The 24,391-nt window shown below is 34.5% G+C and overlaps 3 protein-coding genes across 6 annotated transcripts; all 3 read left to right on the top strand.

Moving 5' to 3' along the window:
• The first annotated feature begins 5,654 nt into the window (after positions 1-5,654).
• Positions 5,655-9,463, top strand: LOC130746913 (uncharacterized). The gene is given in 5 exon segments (XM_057599699.1): positions 5,655-5,936; positions 6,028-6,189; positions 7,402-7,608; positions 8,772-8,913; positions 8,916-9,463. Coding segments are annotated over 5 exon segments (912 nt in total). The 5' UTR covers positions 5,655-5,735; the 3' UTR covers positions 9,116-9,463.
• Positions 9,464-14,426: 4,963 nt separating this feature from the next.
• On the top strand, positions 14,427-17,162 carry LOC130746912 (pentatricopeptide repeat-containing protein At2g20710, mitochondrial-like). Of its 3 annotated transcripts, none has more exons than XM_057599698.1 (3): positions 14,427-14,727; positions 14,970-16,215; positions 16,651-17,162. In XM_057599698.1, exons 1-2 carry the CDS (start codon positions 14,494-14,496, stop codon positions 16,173-16,175), a joined length of 1,440 nt encoding a protein of 479 aa, XP_057455681.1. In that variant the 5' UTR covers positions 14,427-14,493; the 3' UTR covers positions 16,176-16,215; positions 16,651-17,162. The 3 variants fall into 3 exon arrangements, with proteins under 3 accessions (XP_057455681.1, XP_057455680.1, XP_057455679.1); XM_057599697.1 differs by having other exon boundaries at positions 16,568-17,162; XM_057599696.1 differs by having other exon boundaries at positions 16,565-17,162.
• A 2,069-nt stretch (positions 17,163-19,231) lies between these two features.
• On the top strand, positions 19,232-22,215 carry LOC130746911 (pentatricopeptide repeat-containing protein At2g20710, mitochondrial-like). 2 transcript variants are annotated; one of them, XM_057599695.1, is made up of 3 exons: positions 19,232-19,566; positions 19,697-20,948; positions 21,587-22,215. In XM_057599695.1, the coding sequence occupies exons 1-2, from the start codon at positions 19,324-19,326 to the stop codon at positions 20,900-20,902; spliced, it is 1,449 nt and encodes a 482-aa protein (XP_057455678.1). In that variant the 5' UTR covers positions 19,232-19,323; the 3' UTR covers positions 20,903-20,948; positions 21,587-22,215. The 2 variants fall into 2 exon arrangements, with proteins under 2 accessions (XP_057455678.1, XP_057455677.1); XM_057599694.1 differs by lacking the exon at positions 21,587-22,215 and having other exon boundaries at positions 19,233-19,566; positions 19,697-21,068.
• The last annotated feature ends 2,176 nt before the right edge of the window (positions 22,216-24,391 follow it).

Below are 24,391 nucleotides of genomic sequence, written 5' to 3'. Positions count from 1 at the left end.
GTGTATGTTGGAAATAGTATTTTAATTGCATTTCTCTTATGCCATGTATACGTCCATGATCTAAACTCTCACTCATATTATTGTAATAATATTTGAGTACCGTGTGTTTACATTATTAATCTTTGTCCAACCAATCCCTAGAATCATGATGATAGTTATGCACGGCTAATGTGGTTTGGAATGAGGGGTTTTAGAGAGAACTATCTTTTTTTTTTCTATTTGAAATCATAAACTAATAAATTTTTCAAATTAACTTATGAACAAACAGTGACCAAGAGACAGGGGTGATTTGTCCCTGCTTGGTCACTCCTGAATTCTAAGAATTTCTTAACAAAAATAATTTGAAGCAGTGTGGGACTTGAGAAGGGGTGGATGGTGGAAGGGTGAGCTGAGAGGAGTGGGGAGAGGAAGGAAGGTCTAGACACAAATGGACTGCACTGAGATTCGATAATTTACACCCAACAACCATCTGGGTATTGCTTGAAAAATGTGAAATGGGATTCCCAAATATGTATTCTGTTGATTTACTCAAAAGGGTTTTCCTCAAAGTTTGGAATCATCTGGGTAGTGTTTTGTAACCTTCAGTAGTGTGAAAAATGTGAAATGTGTATTTGAAATTAGACATGGTCATCCCCTAATTTGAGAATTTAACTCAATAATCATCTGGGTAGTGTTTGTTTGTAGTCTTAATTAGCTTGAAACATGATACATGAGTATTTCTGCCTTGTTATTATGTTAATTTATCCAATTGGGTTGCCTCGAAAATTTGGGAATTTAGCACAATGACCATCTGGGTAGTGTACTAGTGTATGTTTGGTCACCTCACACCTGGGGGAATTGTATTAAGATTTAGTGAGAGATTTCATGTGAGAGAGCGAATTCTGTTGTAGTTTTCAGTCCATATATCATTTAATTGATGTTGCAGAAAAATTACATTGTACTTGGGCTAAATTTTGCCAATGATTTCCTTAAACATTTTCCTAAACATGCGAGGGTTCAAAGGGGTGAGTGTGGGAAAGGTTAGATATGTATGAAGTCTAATCTTAATAAGTGGAGCGATTGCTTTCTTCATAGCATTTTGATAAAATAAATTACTCATATGTGGTGCATGCTATATTATATACATTTGGATATTATGGTACTATCATTTTTTATATCAATATTGACTTTAAAGGCATTTTGTATTTCCATCATTCTGTAAAGCATAATTTCTGAAAACTTAAGATCTTTTTTAGTTCCAATAATTTCATTGTTTATATAGCACACAATATTGAACAAAATGTGGAAAATAACATTACAAGTTGAAAAGCTCTCTTATTTATAAAGGCATTATGGGTTTGATATGCAAAATAAATAAATGACTGGTTTACAGTCTCACCCTGATGCACTTTTCTCTTTTCTCCGGACTTAAGATCTAAATTTGTAATTTTTGTCTCCGCCTCTAAGAGCATCTCCAATGCTAGTTCTTATTTCTTAGTTCTTAGCACTATTCATGTGGGCCCGTATTGCCACATGTGTTTAAGCAATTCTCAAGCAATTTTGCTCCAACCATAAGTTCTTAGTTTTTAGTTCTTACAACTATTCATTTGGTCCCACCAACCACATTATTTATACTTTTTATTTTCATAATGTAATAAAACAAAACTCATAAAGTAATAAAGTGATTTAGATGAGAGAGAAATGATTAATATTTTAAGCTAAGAACTCAAAAAGCAAAACATCTTATATAAGAACTGAGTTCTTATTTTTAAGAACTAAGAAGTCCATGTCAGCACATCCAATGATAAAGTTCTTAGTTCTTAGTTCTTAACTCCAAAATAAAAACTAAGAACCTTGCATTGGAGATGCTCTAATAGACACTAGATCTTAGTCCCTTCTAAAATTCTCAGCTCCACCCGTGTGAATAAACATTTATACATAAACGTTTAATTAATTATTCACCCAAATACATTGTAAGGACATGCATGTCAGGTATTTAAAAAGGGAAGGGAAGAATAAAACATATCTTAAGAAGTGAACCGTTAGTGTTAAATCGTATTTAATAAACAGGACCTTAAGATATTCATTCATCAATTTTAAAATAACTGTATATCCACCGCCATCGGTGTTAGCACCACCAACTGCACCACCACCTTCCAGTGGCGTCACCTTCCCCAACACGACCACTACCGCCACCACCACTATTGTCGCCGCTGCTAGGTAACATCAAAACTCTAGCACCGCTGCTACCTGGCCCCTCATGTCGCTGCTACCAGTCATTGTCATGAATTCACAAAGTCGATAATTGTTGTGGCTATTGTGAATTTACAAAGTTGACAACGGGTATTTTAAAACTCTAAATTACAAAAAACAAAATCTGGATTTATAAAACTGAAAACTAGTTAAAGTTTTTAAAATTTTCAAAACATAAAACCAAAAATCACCCCGAACGGGGTTAGTTTTCATAGTAGCTTTTATTTTTGTCCAAAACTTTCGTAGTAGTTAAATTAGTTCTAAAATTGGGGGAAATTAAATTGGCTTAATAGCTCTTTTGATCCCTCACTAATTATGATTTTGCATTTTTAGTCCCTTAATAAAAAAATTAGCATTTTTGGTCCTCCACGTTACTTAACTTTTGTAAAAAAAAGATCCCTATTCGAGACTAAAACGGCAAAAGTGTGAAAATGTAAGGGACTAATTTTGCGAACTTTTTTATGTAGGGACCAAAAGTGCAAAATCGTGATAAGTGAGGGATCAAAAGAGCTATTAAGCCAATTAAATTCTAACATAGCTTTTGCGTTGTCTAGAAATTTGGTAGCATGTGATGGAGTTGTCACTTGTGAGGAATCATTTTGGGGCTTTTCTTTTTCTTTTTCAAAAACAAAATTGAGCCCTCTTCCGTCTTACATGCTGAGTTGTGGAGAATTTTGACGAATTTGTACTTGCTGGACAACAATGGTTATGGAGATTAAAAAAATGTTTAATTTCAATGCACTGACGGTGTAAATTTTTTTTACACCATCAACCAATCAGATTTCAAGAATGTGAAAAAAATTGTATTTTTAATATTTAATTTCATTAATTGACGTGACACACCCTTACAACTTGATTGGTTGACAGTGAAAAAAAAATTTACACTATCATTACATCATTTTTTTTTAGTTTCCAGTATACCGTAATTGACTGAGATTTTCTTGTAGCATTCATCTCTTAAGCTCCGTGTGTGAAATTCCCACTCTTGCGCACATTTGGTTACCCAAATTTTGATTGCAAGTTTTTCTCACATTATCTAAGGACATGTTTTCGGGAGACCAACTCTGTTGCAGACGTATAAGCTAAATTTGGTTTAGATTTGGGGGTGCCTTTGCGCATTTTTCATGTTCTTCCTAAATTTTGTTTTTTTTCAATTTTTACTCGACAATGCTCTATGTTTTATTATCATATAATGACGTGTAGTTTTTGTGTTGTGCTCCTCTTGCGGTTTTAGTCCTCATGATTCATTGAAAAAAAAAACTAAAGGGCACTCGTAAATTAGGATTGGGCCATGTGTATTGATATGAATTGGGCCAGGTCGTGAATCGTGGGTACTCAAGTTTTAGAGTTTTCATCTTATGTCCATATTGTCTTTTTATGCGATGGAGGCAGAAATAAAATTAAATAAGTGAAAGATATGATATCATATGATAAGAAAGGGAAGCTGATTGGAATACATAAAAAGAAAGTTTTTCAACCTTGATGCATACAAATATATTTTCTCTTCCATTTTAACTCCAAATTTTTTTCTTTTGATATTTGTTTCCTATCACATCACACACCAATTCAGATCAATTTATCAGTCCCTTAATTTTTTGTTTAACAGTTACAACACCATGGTTCATTACATAACCCCATGAATTGGATGCGAAATCGCATGTAAGAAGAATGGTTTAATGATTGTTTAGTTACTTATATAAAGAGATGTATTTAATAGTATTGAGAATGATAAAATTGTGTAGAGTTTTCATAAATCGTAGATAACTATTATGATGTGCTTTCAAACTTTTAATAGTAATTAGATATTTTTATTTATTTATATGTATATATTGCCCCAAAAACATAAAATTTCTGAATCCATCACTTGTTATATATACATTTGATGGCTCAAGGCATAAATATGCAAAGCCTGCTCATCTGAATTACAATTTTCCCAATGGTGAATTCCTTCTTTCCCCATCTCAATGGAGAAGAAGAAAGTAATGAAGAAGAAGAAAGCAAGTGTCAACGAGAAGTCTCTGAAAGATAGCTCAACTAGTATAAGCTGAGTGACATATGCATTGAGAAGGAGAATATAAAGAGATCAATCCTTAGAGACGATTTAACCGATAAAAAAGTGTCAATAAGAAGGGTGATGGAGAATTTGTGAAGTGTACACTTTTTCTTTTGTAACATAACTAGTGTAAAAATATGTAGCAAACAGATTTATAATAGTGGAAAAGGAGATAATTTTATATACAACATAAAGTTCCTCTAGCAGATCCTGGTTGATCATGTTTTACTATTTAACTCTTTCACTATTTTAGTTACAGTTGCACAAGACTAGTTGATTAGCAGTGCTTTCACGCAATGAAGGTTCAAAGCCTCTTTCACGTTTAGGGCATTAAAATGTGTGATCTCAAATACCAATACCCGAAACAGACTTCCAAACTAAAAACAAAACAGAGCCTACCTAATTGAGCAACTTTTTTTTCAATAAACGATGTCGTTACACTGTCATATGCTTTCAGAAACGGCAATACTGAGACACAACTCCATAAATCTCTACATTTCTTATGTCAAACTCAATTCTTCCTCAAGCAGAAGCTAAATCTTCCAGCTTCACCCAAAATTGATTTCAAACCTGAAATCAATTTGAAAATGATTTTAGATAGTATTGTCCAACCAAACATCTTTAGTTTGCCTGGTTTACATATCTAACATTGTAGAATCAATTGAGGGCATGCAAAACGCATAACCAAACACATTCTATGACTATATACATCATTTTCCTCTTTTTTCAAATTCCAGTGACAGATTCAACATGGAATGTCCGAATATTTCTTTCTCCTGGGTTCTTTTGCACTGTCTGCATTTGGTTCATATCCAAGCTTGAACATCATCACCCATGGTATTATGGTAACCCCTCTCATTGCCCATTCTACTACCATCTATGCTTAGATTCCTCATTTCACCTCAAAGTTGAATCTCAGTAATCTAACAAATCCTTCAAATTTATTGAACAATTTGGAAGGCGCATAAAACTAGAACATTGCATGCATTGTCATTCCAATAAAGGAAATCAAGGTTTTCAATATGATGATGAGCACTTAAACGTAGATATTTGAAAGGGAATTGGATTCGAGAATTTTAAAAATCTTCGAGAAAGGTTGGAACATTCTCTGTTTATGGTCATACCCTAACATGGAAAATGGAAAAATAAAAAACAGAGAAACATAGCATTCTCTGTTTTGGTAAAAATATGGAAGAAAGAGAGAAAATTGAAAAAAATGGAGATGCAGGGTATCGATCCCCGTACCTCTCGCATGCTAAGCGAGCGCTCTACCATCTGAGCTACATCCAATCTTTGTCCCAAAAAAAAAAGTGCTAACCATATCCACACACGACACTGCGCGAGTTCCCATGGAAGCATATACGATTTTTGAAGACCTTCGACTTAGAACCACAGAATATTAGAAGTCTAGAACCAATGTAGGACTAAGAAATAAGGATTGAAGATACAAATGTTCTCAGTACTAAGGTCTCCTCCACCTGCTTATGATAAGTTGGTCACACCCTTTTACTGCTTCTACCTGCCAAACACAAATAATGGCTTGAAATGTTCATCACAACCGCAACTTGGATACAATCCATGGCAACGCAAATGTTTCAGGAGCTATTGCAAAAGGGAAGAACAAGCCACGCATGAAGCGCACTTTCCTCAGGTACATTTCTGAGTGACATGTGTAACATGTTGATTCTGATGTTAGTAATCAAATATAATTTTCTTACTTTTTTTGATATTCCAAATTGCAGGGGTTTTCAGCTTTGCAGCAAGAGGACAGTCCATGGGAGAGCGGGGATGTATGGAGCAATCTTGCTCTCTATCTGTTCACTCTGCATATCCCTCTCAGTTTTGGAGGCTTTTCTCTGGTTGCCCTTCTTACAGGACAATCTGTTCTTGACCCACAAACTCAGGTCAGTAGGTCACCTTTATCACTTATTAATTTTTTACTATTATTGTAATTCCAGTGCTGAATTAGGTTGCGTTAGTAAGCACTTATCACAATAAACAATTATCACATAAGTACTTATTATAAGCTCATATGATAACTAATTGAAATAGACTCAAAGGAGTTCATAGGTAGCTATCAACACTTACTTATAAACTAATATGTGATGTTAAGAAGTCCTACATTGACATAACGCCAAGATAGCCCTACCCCTTATATATGTAAAGACAATTTTCACCTCTTGAGCTAGTTTTTTGGGTACAGTTAGACCTTCCAAATATGGTATAAGAGCATACCTTAGATTTGTTAAGTGGAGTCCATCTATATATGGGTCACCCACAAATGTTCATTCCTGCTTATTCTATGCCCCGGATGTCCAGCCCTAGGTACGGGCGAGTGTTGATGAGTCCTACATTGACTAGAGATATGACCAAGATAACCCTTATATATGGGAATATAATCTCGCCTCTTAAGCTAGCTTTTCGAGTAGCGTTAGGCCTCCCAATTTCTAATATGTGAAATAAGCTCAGAAGAGCATGTAGGTAGGTTATAAGTTATTTCTATATGCTTAACCAAACACCTGCTTAAATATTCCCCCTTACAAGGGTTGAAGTACTGTTAAAACTTAAAAGTTTCTGTTGTATTTTTGTAGGACTAGTGTGATGATAGTTTTTTACAAAAGATGAACATACTGAGTGGTGACATTTAGTCTTTGACTTTGAGTGACTAATTTAACAAGAAAAATCTGATTAGAACTAATAAAGTAGGACTCTGATATTTGAGAGGGTTAAGAAGAGGATTGCCTCATGTTATTTTGTTGCTCTAATAGGAACAGATCAAAGGTAATGTTTCAGTTCTGCAAGGTTTAATTCCAAGTTTCTTTTTAAGGTTCACACTTTGCTATTACTCACTTCTTGTACTTGGGGATACGGATAGCTTTCATTTTCTAAAATTGTAGGGTGCTTTTATGTCCAGTTTTACACTTTTTAAATTAAGGCAGTGCAGTAATATGTCATCAATTGGAACTTGTATTTCTCTGTGATATACTACAAATGGTTCTTCATTTTTACACACAGCCCACATTCTGAATTTACATTCTGCTGGAATATAGGTTCATGGAATTTTGACTTTTGGACAGATATTTCAACACTTTGACTCTTTTTATTTCATAGTGCAGGCCTTATCGCTTCTTACCATTCAAATTCTTGAGTTTAGTGCGGCTCTGATTTTATTGAAGTACACAGCTAAGCCACAATATAAATTTTCAAATTTCTTCAAAAACAATAACAGGAACTGGTTTTTGTCATCAGCTCTGGGATTTGGGTTTCTTGTTCTGCTGATCTTTCTAACATCACTCGTTGCAGAGAAATTATTTGGCTCTCAGGTTAGTGATTACTTTTTTTCCTGCAGATTTGTTTCATTTGGGTAGAAAAATACTATGAGCTCTATGTCTAACACATCTGTTGTGAAAAATCTGCACGTTATCACTTGTTGAGCTTGTGCTACCTACACCAAGGAGATGTAAATAGTGATAATCTAGCCTTTAGCACACAATAGAAATGCTTGGCTAAAACATCTCAAGAGGGATAATGCTCTGAGCTGTATGAGGTTTAGAGAAGATTGGGGGTATATTGATTGGGAATTTATTGGAGGGGCATAGGATGCTTTCTCTTTATTTTAGAGATGCCTTGGAATGCAATAAAACATAGTCAACTAGGATTAGAAACATCTTTTAAGAACACCTGGTTAATAAACATCTTTTTTTTTTTAAAAATTCGATTTCATTCAATTAAGAAGAAGCCATGGAGGCAAATACATCATCCTGGATGATAGAGGAAATCTTCTGCGGAGCCTCTTCAATCTAAACCATAAAACCCAAACTCAAAGCAAGCTTAGCAAGAGCATCAGCCGCTTTATTATAATTTTCAATTCCAGTACTTCTACAGTTAGCAAACTAGAAACTGGTATGATTATGTTTCTTCTTTGGAAATATCTTTCTTTACACGTATAAGTTTTTTATATAGATATATATATATATATATATGGCTCAAAGTATATGGTCCTACTACTATATCATGAAAAATTCCCCACATAACCTAATGATTGCAATCATGACCTTATCTCATGATCCTTAACATACACCTTAAAGAATATATAATATCCAATAAAACTAAGCATTATAATTGTAAACATGGAACTATCAGTTCCTCCTGTGACCCCCCTTGTCACCCGCAGATACTGTGCATTTAAAAGAATAAATTTCTCCTCCTGAAATTTTGTTTAATTAAACATCCCACTAAATCTCATGATTATGTGTGTAGCTGTTCTTTTTTTGTTGCACTAAATTGCTCTCGCAATTTCAATCCGGGTGTGGTGAAAGCCAAAAGCCTGCCCAAGATTGCGGCTCCTAAGAATTTAACTTCAAACTTAAGGATTCAAACAATCACTTTTAACTGTTGAGGCACTTATTGGGTAGCGTGTTGTTCAGAATTAGAGTAATGAATGCTGGTGTTTTCCTTTAATTTTATTTTTATGGTATTCTTGCAGCATGTTAACAACCCCATACTGAAGGAGATCCTCCAAAGTAGTGATCTTTCAAGAGTGTCTTGTGTGCTTGGTTACTGCATTGTCACTCCTCTATTGGAAGAGGTTGTTTATAGGGGATTTCTGTTGACATCACTTTCCTCCACAAGAAATGGCAGCAAGCTGTTATCACAAGCTCAATCATATTCAGTGCAATTCACTTCTCTGGTGAGAACTCTCTGCAATTGTTCTTCATTGGCTGTGTCCTTGGGTGCTCTTATTGCTGGACTGGAAATTTGAATTCCTCCATTGCTGTACATTCCCTCTACAATGCTTTGACCTTGATAATTACTTATTCATCGGGCTAGGCCTTGCATTGCACGATGGCATTATCTTAAAATGAAGTTATCTTCAATCTCCACAAGTACAATTTTGGACGTTAGAGGAGTGTGTTAACGGTTAAGGTTCCAAATTGACTAGAGATATGGTCAAAATAAGTCATTGTAAGTTGTACAGGATAGGTCTCACATTTGAACTTGCTTTTAATAGAGTTAAAGTCCAGCTCAAATTATTAACAGAAATAAATAATCAAAATTCTTGACATACTTGATTCTTTTGCCATCTTTTAAGTGGTCATGTTATCCTCTGATATGTGACTTTGAATAAATTTGATAATGACTGCAAATTTGATAATGTTATCCTCTTATGTCTTTGTTACCACTTATTTGATAATGTTATCCTCTTAGGAATTCAATGACTCATTGATCTTTGTGTCCCAATAATGTGCTACCATATTGCTAATGCAACTGATCAATGGTGGTTAACATACATTTTATTACCTTTTGTAAACAGTTTTTAGTTTTTAAAAGCAGGAAAAAAAAACTTGTTCGATATAAACTGTTTTAAAGAATTCTTCTGCACCGGTTAGTGCACCATATTTCAAGGGATTGTAACATGGTAGCAGATAAACTAGCTAAGGTTGCTTGGCAACATAGGCAACTTTTCCAGATTTGGAATACCCCTCCCTCTTGTGTGCAGAATTTGGTTCCTGCTTATCAGTGGGGTGTAGGCTGTTTCCTCTTTTGTTGTTTGTTCTGTTTCCTTAGCACCCCAAAAAAAGAAGTTATTATTTTCAGTTTTTAAGTCACAGCTCTTTAACCCTTTCAAAAATATTTCGTTTGAACTGATTTTTCTTTTCTTTTTTAGAAAAAGCAAGTTTTAAAAATTATTTATGAAAGCAATTTTTAAATTTTGTTTGATTAAAACAAAACAATAAAAGAAACAAAAATACATGCCTCCCCATAACAAAAATACTTCTTCGGTGTCTCCGTATCATCTCTATGCGGCGTTGATATGGGACATTAAAGATCTTCTGAGCAGGGACTGGGTTGTGAAGATTCGGCATATCTTGAGAGAAGGTAACGCGTGCGCGGACCTATTGGCAAAGCATGGGGCGGGTCAGAGTGCGGCCCTTGTGTTTCTAGAACAACCGTTGGAGGGGTTGGGTGTTTTGTTGATGGCTGACGCTTGGGGTGTCTCGTTTTTGAGACCTTAGTCTTTTTTCTTCTTTATGCAATGTACCAAAAAAAAAAGCATCCACAAAGAGGAGAGGGTCAAGTTTAGGAGGGAAATTCTAAGAAAAATATATTTTATATAGGCCAGCTTGACAAGCTACCCTTCCTCTTGATCTTAGGTGCGAAGAGAAAGATCCAAAAGAAAATCGCGCTCCCACTTTGACAAAAAAAAATTAAAATCCACACACGCACTCTTTCCATTAATTTTTCATGTCATAATTAAATTTAAATTTAAAAATATTTAAGACAAACTAACAATGATTTGATTAGTTGCATGTATGTAACTCTTGACATTAATCGTGCATATAAATTAAATTAAGACTACAAATATCGTAAAAATATCTAATATTTTTAAATTATTCAAATGACAATTTGTATTTTTTAACTATTTGTTTGCTTTCTTTTTTTTCATCCAGGATCATTGTCCTTTGCTGGGGTTGTTTTAATTTATCGAAAAGAATTAAAAATAAAGTTTTATGTCGACAGATAGACATTTCATTCTTTTGGTCGACCTACAGATAGACATGGATCACCACTCTTTACTTTGCTTTCTCTGTCACCGCCACTAATGGCAATCAATCAGGTAACGGAACGTGGACTTATGCTTATCCCGCAATCAACGTTAACGGCTCAGATCAACTCCACGTGTCCCTCGATGCGTTGGATCCCACTAGTTTAAAGGCTTTGCTTTCACTTCTTCTAGCACCTTGTAAGCTGAACTTGTCTCCCCCTCTCTCTCATCTCAAGTTATACCAAGGTTTCTTTGTTTCTCTCCCTCTAACAGTTCTGGTAGTGGCTATGGCTGGGTTTGAAAACCGGGTGAAGATTAGAGCCATTGAGGTCAAGCTTTTTTTCAAGAAAGGGGTCAAGGTAGTAAGTAGTTCATGCAAGAAAGGATGGAGGAAAATCAAGCATATTAAGCACTGATTGATACAGTGGAGCGAGAGATTAGTCTTACTGTTACGTTTGAGATTCCTTCCTGAAAAGAAAAAAAAAAAGAGCTGATTGTAATATCCATCACTTGCCTTATCTCCAAATCTGTTATTAATTTTTCTTTTTTTTGCTACCGTTTGTACTTTGTAGTGTGTAGTCTCTTGACTGACACAGGTTTGGTTTGGATGTATAATGTCTTCTGAGTCTATATTCCTATTTTTAGGTTGTTTTTGTCTTAATCTTAAGGATATAATTTTGGAGAGACAGGTTTGCCTTTTTTTTAATGGAAACATTTATTAATGTATGCTGAATGATTAATTTCATGTGGATTGCTATATAAACTTGTTATTCAGGAACCAAGTTCAAGATTTTGCACTTTCTGTTGCTCAATTGGTGTAATATATAGTTTTCTCTCTGGATTCTTGTGTTTTATGTTGACGCAATTATGTGATTCCCTCATGAGACCGGGCAATTTCAACACCAATATATAAAGAATTGCATAATGGCCAAGTTAATTTTGTTGGTATCATTCAGAAAGCCTTTGACTAAATAAATTGATTCCATTCATGCCATGTTATTCATAGCAAGGATGATCTCATCAATCAACCTATACTAGCAATGCAGAGAATGAATGATTGGAGCTTCTGGTGAAAAATATTGAGTGATCATACTGAGAAAAAGCTTGGTATTATTAGCGTTGAGTTTTAGTTACTCTTTTGCTCTAGTGGTCACCAAGCTCTAGGATGAGTGTTTTTATAAGTTGAGTATATGAAGAGTTTTACATGTCCTTCAAATATGTTTTTTTTCCAATATACCCAAGCTCGACATAATCGGTCGTACAAATGCTGTATATTTGTCCGAGCCACATAATTGATGATCACAAACAAGTTACTTGTTTACATGTTGGCCCAACCATTTCATTGCGATATATGAAATAAACTATATAAGCAGTGACAAAAAAAAAACTATATAAGCCGCATCAACTAGTAATGGAAAAACATTAGCATTGCTTTAGGTAATTTGAGAATGTGTTTAATTAAGATCTGTTATTCAATGTATGCTTGATATTTGTGGTTTATACTCTAAAAAATGTAATTAACAACTATATATGAAGATAATGTTGCATGTATTGCTTATGCAAAAGAAGGATATATTAAGAAAGATAAAACAAATCGCATATCACAAAAATTCTTTTTAAAAATAAGTTTTTCTTTCCAACGCTTTTTAACTACAACGTTTGAAAAGTGTGCACGGAATATCAATGTTTTCAGCTCAAAAATCTCAAATTAAATGCATTATTATTTTCTTTTTTCTAAACCATATTTTTCAATTGGATTCTTTCTAGTACGGTTTTTAATGAAGTTGTGCTTAATGATACACTAGAAAATATTATATATTTTTTCCCAAACAGGTTTCTCAGCAAAGTTTTAATGAGATACATCTAGAAGAGATGACTATATGAGGGGTAGTGTTAACTATATTTGATGCCTATTGATTGGGAACAAATTAATTTATGTCTTTATTATGTTTCCTTTTTACCGTTATTGTTCTCCTCTCCCTCTACATATAAAAGCCCCACAATTTTTTCGAGACTAGAATATCCATAGCTAACCATAGTGATTAATCCTCTTGCAAGAGTGCTCACACTAAGCAGTCAATTATTGACCACTAAATGTGCTCTATTCTCATCGACGATGATTAAACCTTGAACTTTATGGTTAAAGACAAAGTGAGCAACTACTACACCATACTTTATGGTTCTCCATACAGTAATTGAGATGTATACCGGTACAGATTAAAGTCTTGCTTTTAGATTAAAATTCTCTTATGTAAAATTTTCTCTTTATGTCCCAACATGTTATAATTTCGTGTTTATGTCTCGCTATATATGCATGTATTAAATTGGTGTGGGTAAAACCTTAAAATGTTTGAAAAAAGAGATAGAAAACATTGAGGGAAATTTTCCATTGATCCCTTGCATTTTTACCTCCTTTTCATAACAAAACCTATAGAGTAATTTTTTCCATGGGTATTGATCCCTTGCATTTTTACCCTTTTTTTTCATGCAAAACCTATAGGTTCCTCCGGGGAATTGGGTTTGGGGCCCCCCCTATGGGGCTCCGCGCCCCACTTAAAGTGGGAAAATTACTGGAAAGCCCCCTTTAATAGAATACGGAAATTTATCTTCCGTATTGAATACGGAATTTAATGTTCCGTATTCTATTAGTATGTAAACGACAGAGAGTTTTTTCAAACCCATTTTAGCGCTTTCTTCCAACCTTCTCCTTTCACCATTTAACTTGAAATTATGTGAATCTTTCAACCCTAGGGTAGTCGATTGATGCTTACGTAGAGGTTATGTTGGCTGAAATTGTATAAATTGGCTTTGGGGCGAGTTCCGATTCAGCAATGACGTTAATGGAGATTCTGGTTCAATACGGAAAATGATTTTCCGTAGTCGATATGGAACATCATTTTCCGTATTCGATATGAAATTTCATTTTCCGTATTTTGGGTCTGTTTAGTCTTTAAGCAAAAATCTAATTAGCTTGATTAATTTAGAAAATGTTTTAAATTGATAATTAAGATAGTGAATTATATAGTGAATTTATAGATAACTTCAATCAATTGTGATTAACGAAAGAAAAATGATTCTGTCATCCATCCAAGAGAATACGGAACTTTATTATCCATATTGAATACGAAACTTTATAATCCATATCGAATACGAAAATTGATAATCCGTATTGAATACAGAATATAAATGTCCGTATTCACTACGGAAATTTATATTCCGTATTTTATCGCGTTTCAGAACTTCAAAACATCATTCTTCTAACTACTTAAACTACTTAATCTAGCCACTTCAACTACTTAAACTTACAACATAACAACAAACAACCAACAACACTTACCTAAAATGCTATCTTGTTGCATCCAATGGTGGAAAATGTGATGTCTGTCAGAGATAGAATACGAAATTTTAACTTCCGTATTCTATTTTAGTGAATACGAAAATTAAAAATCCGTAGGGCAGTTTTGGGTTTAAAAAAAAGGGTGGGGCACGGAGCCCAATAGGGGGCCCCAAACCCAATTCCCGTTCCTCCGTTGCAAATCAAAGGAGTTTTTTTTTTTTTTTTTTTTTGTTAAATATCAATTTCTTCAACCTATCGAGAGTTACGGTAACACCACACCCTTAAACCCTAATCTGGTTTTGCCTTCTCATTTCCAGCAAAGTGATGAATCGCATTGCATCGAAATGGAACCTTAACAACACCCTTCGTCTCTTCTCTTCTTCTTCTTCTCCGACCGATTCCCTCTTCTTACGAATTTCCAGGTCCGGAGACCCTGCCATCTCCATCACTCCTCTCCTCAATCAATGGGTTGAAGAGGGCAGACCCATCAACCATGCTGAGCTCCAATTCTTCATCAAGCAACTCAGAGCTCATCGTCGCTTCAATCATGCCCTTCAGGTTCATACCCCTCTCTCTCTCCATCTCCTATAGAAATTCCCAGAATATAGATTCATATTCCAATTTAATTTGAATTCAATACTCTTAAAGAACTTCAAAGAATTTTTGTATGAATTTGTTTTCTACAATAATTTTTTCCAGGACAATGTTATAGAAGTTGTGTGCTTAGAACATTTTGGTTGACATGATAGTTACTTAACTAAAGATTAGTCATTATTGGATTGTTGTTTTGCTGGTGCCAGATATCAGAATGGATGAGCAATGAAAGGAACCTTCATTTCTTATCTGCAAACATTGCTATTCGTCTCGACTTGATAGCTAAAGTCCGGGGCCTATCGGAAGCAGAGAAATATTTTAGGAGCACTCCGTACTCTTCGAGAGATTTTAAGGTCTATGGTGCTCTTTTGAATTGCTATGCTCAACACGGCTCGGTGGAGAAGGCGGAAGCCATTATGCAGAAAATTAAAGAATACTCCTCCAAGCGGGTAACATGCCTTGTATTGAGTTATAATGTTATGTTGAAACTCTATGCTCGGACAGGTCAATCTAAGAAATCGTATGATTTGATGCGAGAAATGATAGAGAAGGACTTATGGGACTGTGTCACAGTTAATACCTGGCTGAGGGCCCTTGTGGAAAGTAATGATATAAATGAGATGGAGAAGTTACTAGCGCAGACGGAAGTTGATCCCCTGATAACTGTGGATTGGTTAACATACTGTACTGCAGCAGATGGTTATATTAAAGCTTGCCGATTTGATAAGTCATTGGCAATGTTGAAGAAATCGGAGCAATTAATCGAACGAAAGATGAGGAGGGTTGCCTATGAATCTCTTATGATTAAGTATGCTGCTATCGGTAAAAAGGACGATGTGTATCGCATTTGGAACATGTGCAAAAACTTCAATAATATCCTCAATTCAAGTTACATAAGCTTGTTAACTGCGTTATCAAGGTTGAATGACGTTGATGGAGCTGAGAGGATTATGGAGAAATGGGAATCTGGAAATACACGCCGTGACATCAGAGTTCCAAATGTGATGGTGAGTATTTATTGTAAGAATGGTCTGTTGGAAAAGGCTGAAGCATATGTTGGGAGGCTTTTAGAAAGAGACAGTAAATTAGATGGAAGTATATGGGATCGTTTGGCTGGTGGCTATTACAGATGCAAAGATATGGATAAAGTAGTTGAAACAATGAAGAAAGCAATCTTGGCTGGTCGACCAGGATGGAAGGCTCACCCATTTACTTTGGCTGCATGTATTGAGCACATGAAAGAAAAGGGAGATTCAGATTTGGCATCGGAGATTCTTAGGATGTGTGGGGAAAGAGGTTATTTCTCTGCTACTACACATGATAGATTATCAAGGTATATGCATGGTGAAATCCTAAAAACAAATGCCTTAAATCTGATTAAAGAAGATTATGGTCTAGGCCGGGACCTTTGACGTTCCGAACGGAGAGAAGCAGATGTTGCTCCAGGGAGAGGTCAGTTACTGAATTGACATGAAATTCCCCTTTTACTCTGAAACTGGACTGTGTCCTGTTTCACAAAGTCGAACCATTTATTTAAAAATTTACATAATGACACATAAACAAACTTCATAAATCATCATTTCAATCATCAAGGAATCACCCTTTTTTGCTAAACAGCAACTTGGGTTCTATTTTTTCACCAAAATACTTCTCTACTATCACTTACTTAGCTTCCAACAGCAAGCATTATGTTGCATCATACCATGTTGGAGTTCATCTCCTACTAATACTGTAGGTAGCTTTTGTCATTGTAATCGTATATCTCGTTCTAGTAACTTCAGTCCTCATGCTTCTCATGCAGTAGCTATGACAAGAAGTCAACACCTATATCTCATTATGTACTTCTGTTTGTTTTGGTGACTACTGGAAAATTTCTTACTAAGGAAGATGAACAGTCAGTTTCTGTTCATAGAAGGAAGGAGAAACCACAAATCAAGGAGAAAATGCTGAAGAAAAAGAAATTTGTCCCGATATCTGCAGAAAAAAATCTCAACCTCTCCACCTCACAATTCACCATCACCTCTACCTACTAGCTCACCCTGGGCTCTCCGTTCTCCTCATCTCCATGATGTTCAAAAATCTGAGCATAATTTAATGCCTACCAAAATGGTGAAGAAACTTTTAAGGAAGAACAAGCTGCAATGTACAATAATATGCTTACTGAAGTCAATCAAACCAGGGCTCATGCAGCATCTCTCTAGGATGATTTCTGATAGTCTCAAGTCAACATTAATGCTATCTTGAATGAAATTAAAGAGTTGTTTGTTAAAAATGAGTGGCCATTGATGCGTATTTTCTTTAAAAAAATTTGGAGGATGCTTATTATGGTGTTTGCTTTCTCTTAAATGAATAATAGGTTACATTATGTGTTTTAATATGATTATACTGATGCTTTCTTACTTTGCTCTACTTAAATCTGCATCCTCTACTCTGATCCCCTTTTTTTTGTGATGATAAAAATGGGGAGTAATAAGTATAAGTTGGTAAAATTAAACTTGGCACGTTATAAAGAAAGGAACTTGGACTCAGAGAGAGCGTAGTAAACTTGGGGGCAGTAATGGAAAAATACATGAACCTTATCCTTATAATAATAAGTTTTGACATCATCAAAAGGGGAGAATGTTGAGGGAAAATTAATTTTCAATCTCTTATGTTTTAATGAATCCAATACTTGACTTTATGCTTCACAAGGTTTTGTCAAGTGATTCATGCGTCTAGGTGAACCATCGGCACACGCCTAAGCCAAGCATCTAAGTGTATGGAGCCAAGCGTCTGGAGTAGGTGTCCGGCACGAGCATTTGAAGCTAGAGCCAAGCGTTTAAAGCTAAGTGTCTAGAGTTGGTTTCTGGTATGAGCATCTGAAGTGAGCGTCTGAACCGAACGTCAGTGTTTGGGAAGACTTGTCCTCCCTGTTTTGACGTTTTTTTTTGTTACATTGAAAGATAGTTTTAAAATATTGTGAGATAAAGAAAAGTGGAATTTCTCTATTATTGAATCAAGACTTATATTCCTAGCTAAAACAAATAGCAGTGTCAGAGGCTAGGACAAAAGAATGATCAAAATACACACACACAAAAAACTACATATGTACTCTATAGTCCTCACTTAATTTGCATTTTAATCAGAACGTCTCATCCAACAATCATCTAAGCTAGATGAAGATCCAGTGGTATAAAAGCATTTCAAAAGAAAGAAGACAATGTAATATTGTTGCAAAAAATTAAAATCATTCAATCACATTAGAAGTTCTTCATTCTTTGTGTTTGTACAAGAGTTCTCTTCGGCATTTATTTACAAACAAAAAGAGAAAAATATTCTGAGTTTCGTTTTAGATCTCATTCAAAACATCTAAGGCTTAATTGTTCGTGAGTTCAAATATTTTTCTTTCGTATAAGAGATTGTTGGAGCTCTGGACTAGATGTGCAAATAATATTTGGATTGTGAAATTTGGAGAGACTTAAAAATATTAATTGTAAATTTTTTTTTGTCAATAATTGTAATCTTTCTTGAAAGATAATGAAAACCCCACAATGTTGTTGGAGAGTGGAGGTAGGCCAAATGGATTGGGTGAACCAATATGAAGAAAACCCAATGTTCTCTTCTCTGTATTTCATGTAGTTATATACCTTGTTTTCAAAGGATAACCATTTTAAAAGATTTTCAAAAAGATTTGTAAAACAACTCAAACCCGATTTTACTGGGTTATGCTTGCACTTATATCTAAAACTCAATTTTAGGCTATGGAACCAAGTTAGCAATAAAAAAATATTGGTGGACCACTCTATAGTGAGAAACACCGTAGACATTTATGTTTGTGGCGGCTTCAAATTACCATAAAATATTTTTTTTTCTTCCGGTTTTCCACTTTGTGGCAGCAAACCGCCACAAAAGTGGGTGTTCAAGCGCCCACTGTGGTTCACATATCACCAATGTAGCAATAATCATTAACACTTTTCATGATAGATCAAAACATGTTTCATCAATCTCAGCCCACATTTCATCATTGACCTCTCTTGAGTTTCATCATTAATGCACTAATCTTTCGTCTATTTTGCAAAATGTACTTACATCTCATCCTTCACGCACCACTTAGAATAATTGATGGATGTTGAATGTTATAATAATAAACCCTAGGGAAGGCCTTGACCATAACAATAAATCTCTGGAAAAATCATTGCAATGTCTTTAATAAAATAACGGTTGTTAGTGTATGGATAAACAATAAAAAGGACGTTAGTGCAATAATAATAAATTTTATGGAGGTTAGTGCAATTCACCCTTTAATTATTTTATTGAAATTTTTTAAAAATAAAATGTCCAAAGTCCAAACATATACATCACGTTTGTCCCAATATGATAACTCAAGTGTAGGAGCTGATGGACATATAAATTAGGTAGGTGTAAGTCCACCGGACATATGCGATTTATCTTTTTGATGTACGAAAAATACAAGATGTTTAATTTATGAATGACGGTGTTAACAATATCTTCAACCTATGGAGTGTTACAGTACAAACCCTTAAACCCTAGCCTGGGTTTTACTTTCCCAATTTCAGCAAAATGATGAATCGCATTGCATCAAAATGGAACCTTACCAACACACTTCGTTTCTTCTCTTCTTCTTCTTCATCTTCTCCAACCGATTCCCTCTTCTTACGAATTTCCAGATCCGGCGACCGTGCCATCCCCATGACTCCTCTCCTCAATCAATGGCTTCAAGAGGGCAAACTCATCAACTACTCTGAGCTTCAATTTTTCATCAAGCAACTCAGAGCCTCTCGTCGCTTCAATCATGCTCTTCAGGTTCATAAACATTCCAATTTCAATTTCGTATGTGATTAGTTTAATGCAATTTGGTATGATAATGTTTAAGAATTGGGACAATGCTATAAGTTGTGTACTCATTATTGGATTGTGGTTTTGCTGGTGCCAGATATCAGAATGGATGAGCAATGAAAGGAAATTTCATTTATTATCTGGAGACATTGCTATACGTCTTGACTTGATATCTAAAGTCCGCGGTCTAGAGGAAGCGGAGAAATACTTTAGTACTGTTCCGGAGGCTTCAAGAGATTTCAAGGTCTATGGTGCTCTTTTGAATTGCTATGCTCAACACGGCTCGGTGGAGAAGGCGGAAGCCATCATGCAGAAAATTAAAGAGTACCCCTCACAGGGGGTAAGGTTTCCAGTATTGAATTATAATGTTATGTTGAAACTCTATGCTCGGACAGGTCAATATGAGAAATTGTATGATTTGGTGCGAGAAATGAAAGAGGTGGACTTATGCGACCGTGTCACTGTTAATATACTGCTGAATGCCTTTGTGACAATTAATGATATAGGTCAGATGGAGAAGTTACTGGCGCAGATGGAAGTTAATCCCCTGGTAACTGTGGACTGGTTAGCATATAGTACTGCAGCGGATGGTTATATTAGAGCTGGCCAATTTGAGAAGTCATTGGCAATGTTGAAGAAATCAGAGCAATTAATCGATGGCAAGATCAGGAGGGTTGCCTATGAATCTCTTCTAACTAAGTATGCTGCTATTGGGAAAAAGGACGATGTGTATCGCATTTGGAACATCTGCAAAAACTTCAATAATTCCCGTAATTCAAGTTACATAAGCATGTTAACTGCATTATCACGGTTGAATGACATTGATGGAGCTGAGAGGATTCTGGAGGAATGGGAATCAGGAAATACATGCTATGATATCAGAATTCCAAATGTGATGGTGAGTGCTTATTGTAAGTTTGGTCTGTTGGAAAAGGCTGAAGCATATATTGGGAGGCTTTTAGAAAGAAACATTAAATTCGATGGAAGTATATGGGATCGTTTGGCTGGTGGCTATTGCAGGTGCAAAGATATGGATAAATCAGTTGAAACGTTGAAGAAAGCAATGTTGGCTGGTCGACCAGGATGGAAGGTGCAACCGTTTACTTTTGCTTCATGTATTGAGCATGTAAAAGAGAAGAGAGATTCAGAATTGGCATCGGAGATTCTTAGGATATGCGGGGAACGAGGTTATTTTACTGCTGCCACCCATGATAGATTACTAAGTTATATGCATGGTGAAATCCCAGAAGTAAATGCCTTAAATCTGATAAAAGAAGATTATCGTCTGAGGGGGGAGTTTTGAAGTTCCAGATGGAGAGAAGCAGCATGAAAAGTAACTCCAGGGAGAGGTGAGTTAAGGAATTAACATGAAATTCCCCTTTTACTCTGAAACAATCCTGTTTCACGAATCTGAACCATTAATTTTATTAAAATTTACATAATGACAAATAAACAAACTTCATAAATCATCAAGGAAGCACCCTGTTTTGCTATTTTTGGCTTCAGAAAAATAGCAATGCGGGTTCTATTTTTTCACCAAAATACTTCTCTTCTATCACTTCTTTAGCTTCTAACAGCAACCATTGTGCTGCATCATCCCATGTTGGAGTTCATCCCATACTAATACTGTAGGTAGCTTTTGTCATGCACCCCATCCATTAACTATGTCAAGAAGTCACTGTAATATAGTTACACCTATATCTCATTACTTCAGTTTGTTTCCATTAGCTACTGGAAATTTTCTTGTTAGGCAAAGAGCAGGCACTACAGTTAGTTATTTAACAATTACATTATCATAATTAAGTTCTGATTAGTTTAATTTAAATAAAGTGGTCCTTCAAAACTAAGATATCCAAGTTCAAGATTTTTAAAGATCATTCCCGGGAGTAAAAATTGAACATAAAAGTAATTGTGGATATGTTCAAAGTGAAATAATTATGCAGAACACACTTGACTGACATGTTTGAATCAACTTCTATTTTTTCAGGATCAATTTTGGCACCTAGAAGCTACTTATTAAGCTTCTTTTAATAATTAATTTTAGCTTTAGAATCCATTGTGGAGAGATTTCCAGACATGCCATACTTCTCTTGCCTTGAATAGGAAAATTGAAAAACGTCTTAATGAATGTCTGAAAAAGAGGGCAAAAGGCCATTGGACCACACTAATGTGTGTGCGTCTGCGTCTGCGTGTGTTTCAAATGCTTCAATAGGGGCCTCTTCACCCCCCAGGCTTGGACCCGCAAAACTGAGGAAGCCATTTAAAGAAGGAGTTACAATAATAGATTGAAAATGAGTGTGTTTGGTAACTCATCATAAGGACCTAGAATCAACTTAGACCGCCTTAAATCGAATCTACCTTTCATCAAAAATGTTTGGGCGGTCAATTATATAATTGATTTTAGAAGTAGAAGCGCGAAATAAAATTGCTCATCTCTTGGCGTTAAACTGAGCGCAGCAAAGTTGACAATTCTATGTTCTTGCAAATGGTGTAAGCTGCTTAATTGAGGGCACAATGCACCACACTATCAAGCTACCCCAACAAACTGCATGCAGATTATTCATCCAATTATAATTATAGTTAAGTATCATTGGGGCCTAATGGAAAAAAATTCCAAATATTATGTCATCATTATGTGAAGGATTTATTAAGTAAAGCTAGCACTGAGATGTGTTCTAATATTGTAAGATACTAAATTATTCTATTTGTTTAAAATCACATAATTATTTTTTAGGATTTAAGTGAATAGTTATAGACACAGGATTATATTTTCCATATTAATATTAATATAAAGTTAAAAATATTTGGTACAAACCTATGTGTATCTATTGATCATAACATATATGTACATTCATATTCATGGCTAAATATTTCATCTTTATGGTAATGAGATATCCGCTCCTTTTGAAGATTTTCGACCTGCTGATCACCTACAGAATAATGGTTCATCACAAACCTGAACAACCTCTGTCGCTGACCATCATGCAAGACTATTTGAGTCGTTGTTCTCGAGCTCTTACATCCATAATATTTTAAATTTAAGAATTTTCAATGAATTTTATCTTCAAGTTTTTTAATGAACTTGACGATTTTTTTTTATTACACCCTTATTTCCGGTGGTCTAATACCACCACAAATGTAGAATTCAAGCTAAGTATATTATGAATTTCTAGTTTAAGAAGTTCATGTGAATGAGATTATTTTCATCACCTATGTGAATTGATGTATGTGTTTATTTTATTAAATGCATATTTGCATTTCTAGTAGTATCTTACGATTTGATCTCAATCCTTTGATGTACGATCTTTTAGCCTCCCTCCCGATCATAAGTAGGATCCCGAGTTTGACAACCATAAGAGGGAGGAACAAGATGTTGAGTTTTCTTTTTTCAAAAAAAGGGGAAAAATCCATAGGCTCTTCTATGTCATTGCCTAAATTAATTAAATTATGCAACAAAAAAAAATCATTTCGCCACTAGTCTCCGCAGGGAAACCCCATGACTAAATTATGCACATTATTGCCCCATCTACAAACACCGTTAATCAGAAAACATACATTTTAAATATGTTATATAAACATGCAATTTATCATTCTTGAATTAGAATATCTAGACTCTGAGAAAATCTAGAAGTGTCTAAATATTTTGAATTGCTATTTATAATTAATATGATAAATATATGTAACAAATAACTTATATATTATTGATATATTTTATTGAATAATTATTAACAATTATAATTTTGATTAAATAATTTTAGTGTTCAATATTTTATTTTTCTAATTTTGTATATATTTGATATTATTTTATTGATTTATAAAAGGACTAAATATGGAAATCGAGTGAAAGGTTTTACATAAATATTATATTATTTAATAATATGAGTAATTTTTACTAAACTATAAATGAGTTCTATTAATGAAGAACGCAAGAAATAAAAAATTAAATTTTTTCGACCAAAGCAACACTTTCATCCCCTAGCAAAACTGTGAATGAATAGTTAAATTTACATATTATCAATCAAATACTTCCATCTAAGTTCTTATTATTAATTTAAATAGGAGTTCAGTTAGTCAAAATCAAAGGGTTATAAGCAAGGCACTCCATAATAGTGGAAGAAAAGTTATGAGATGAAGCATGTGACTTAGACTCTAATGGTGGGTTGATAAATAATGCATTTGAGTACATACTCCAATCCAATTGAGTAATATTAGGAAAAGACTATCCATACACAGAAGAGATCGTGGCCCTAGCAAATTTGAAAACATCTAGCTCGTGAATTTATTAGTAGTTTATATATGACTAGGATTACAGAGTGCTTCAATAATGTCAGATTTGTTATGAATTTGTTTCAACTAACTTCAATTTAGTTAAAGGGCAGTTTGATTCAGTTATTCAAGATGCGTTATGATTTTGTTTCAATTAATTAACTATTTTTTTTAAGTACAATTAATTAACTTTCTATTCAATTAAATAGCAACTTGATTTAGATTTAGATTGGTTATTTTTATTTCAATGTTATTAACTAAGCTAAGACATGCAGAAGTAGAAACTAGAAAGGGAAGATTTTTTTTGAAGGAAGAAAGAAAAGATTAAATCAGGCAATATGATATAATGATTTATTGTATAAAAAAATTATTTTTTTTTTATAAATTTTGAATCTTTAAACCAGCAAGTGATTAATCTTCCGAAGTAAAAAAAAAAACCAGCAAGTAATCTCACGCATTTTATGTTTAATTTTAATTTTTACCACCTATATTTCAATATGTAGATTTAAGTCAAGTTAAAAATTCT

Source organism: Lotus japonicus, chromosome 3 (assembly GCF_012489685.1).
Source record: "Lotus japonicus ecotype B-129 chromosome 3, LjGifu_v1.2".
NCBI classification, from domain to species: domain Eukaryota; kingdom Viridiplantae; phylum Streptophyta; class Magnoliopsida; order Fabales; family Fabaceae; genus Lotus; species Lotus japonicus.
The sequence above is the reverse complement of the archived record's forward strand: the minus strand, read 5'-3'. Positions and strand labels throughout refer to the sequence as shown.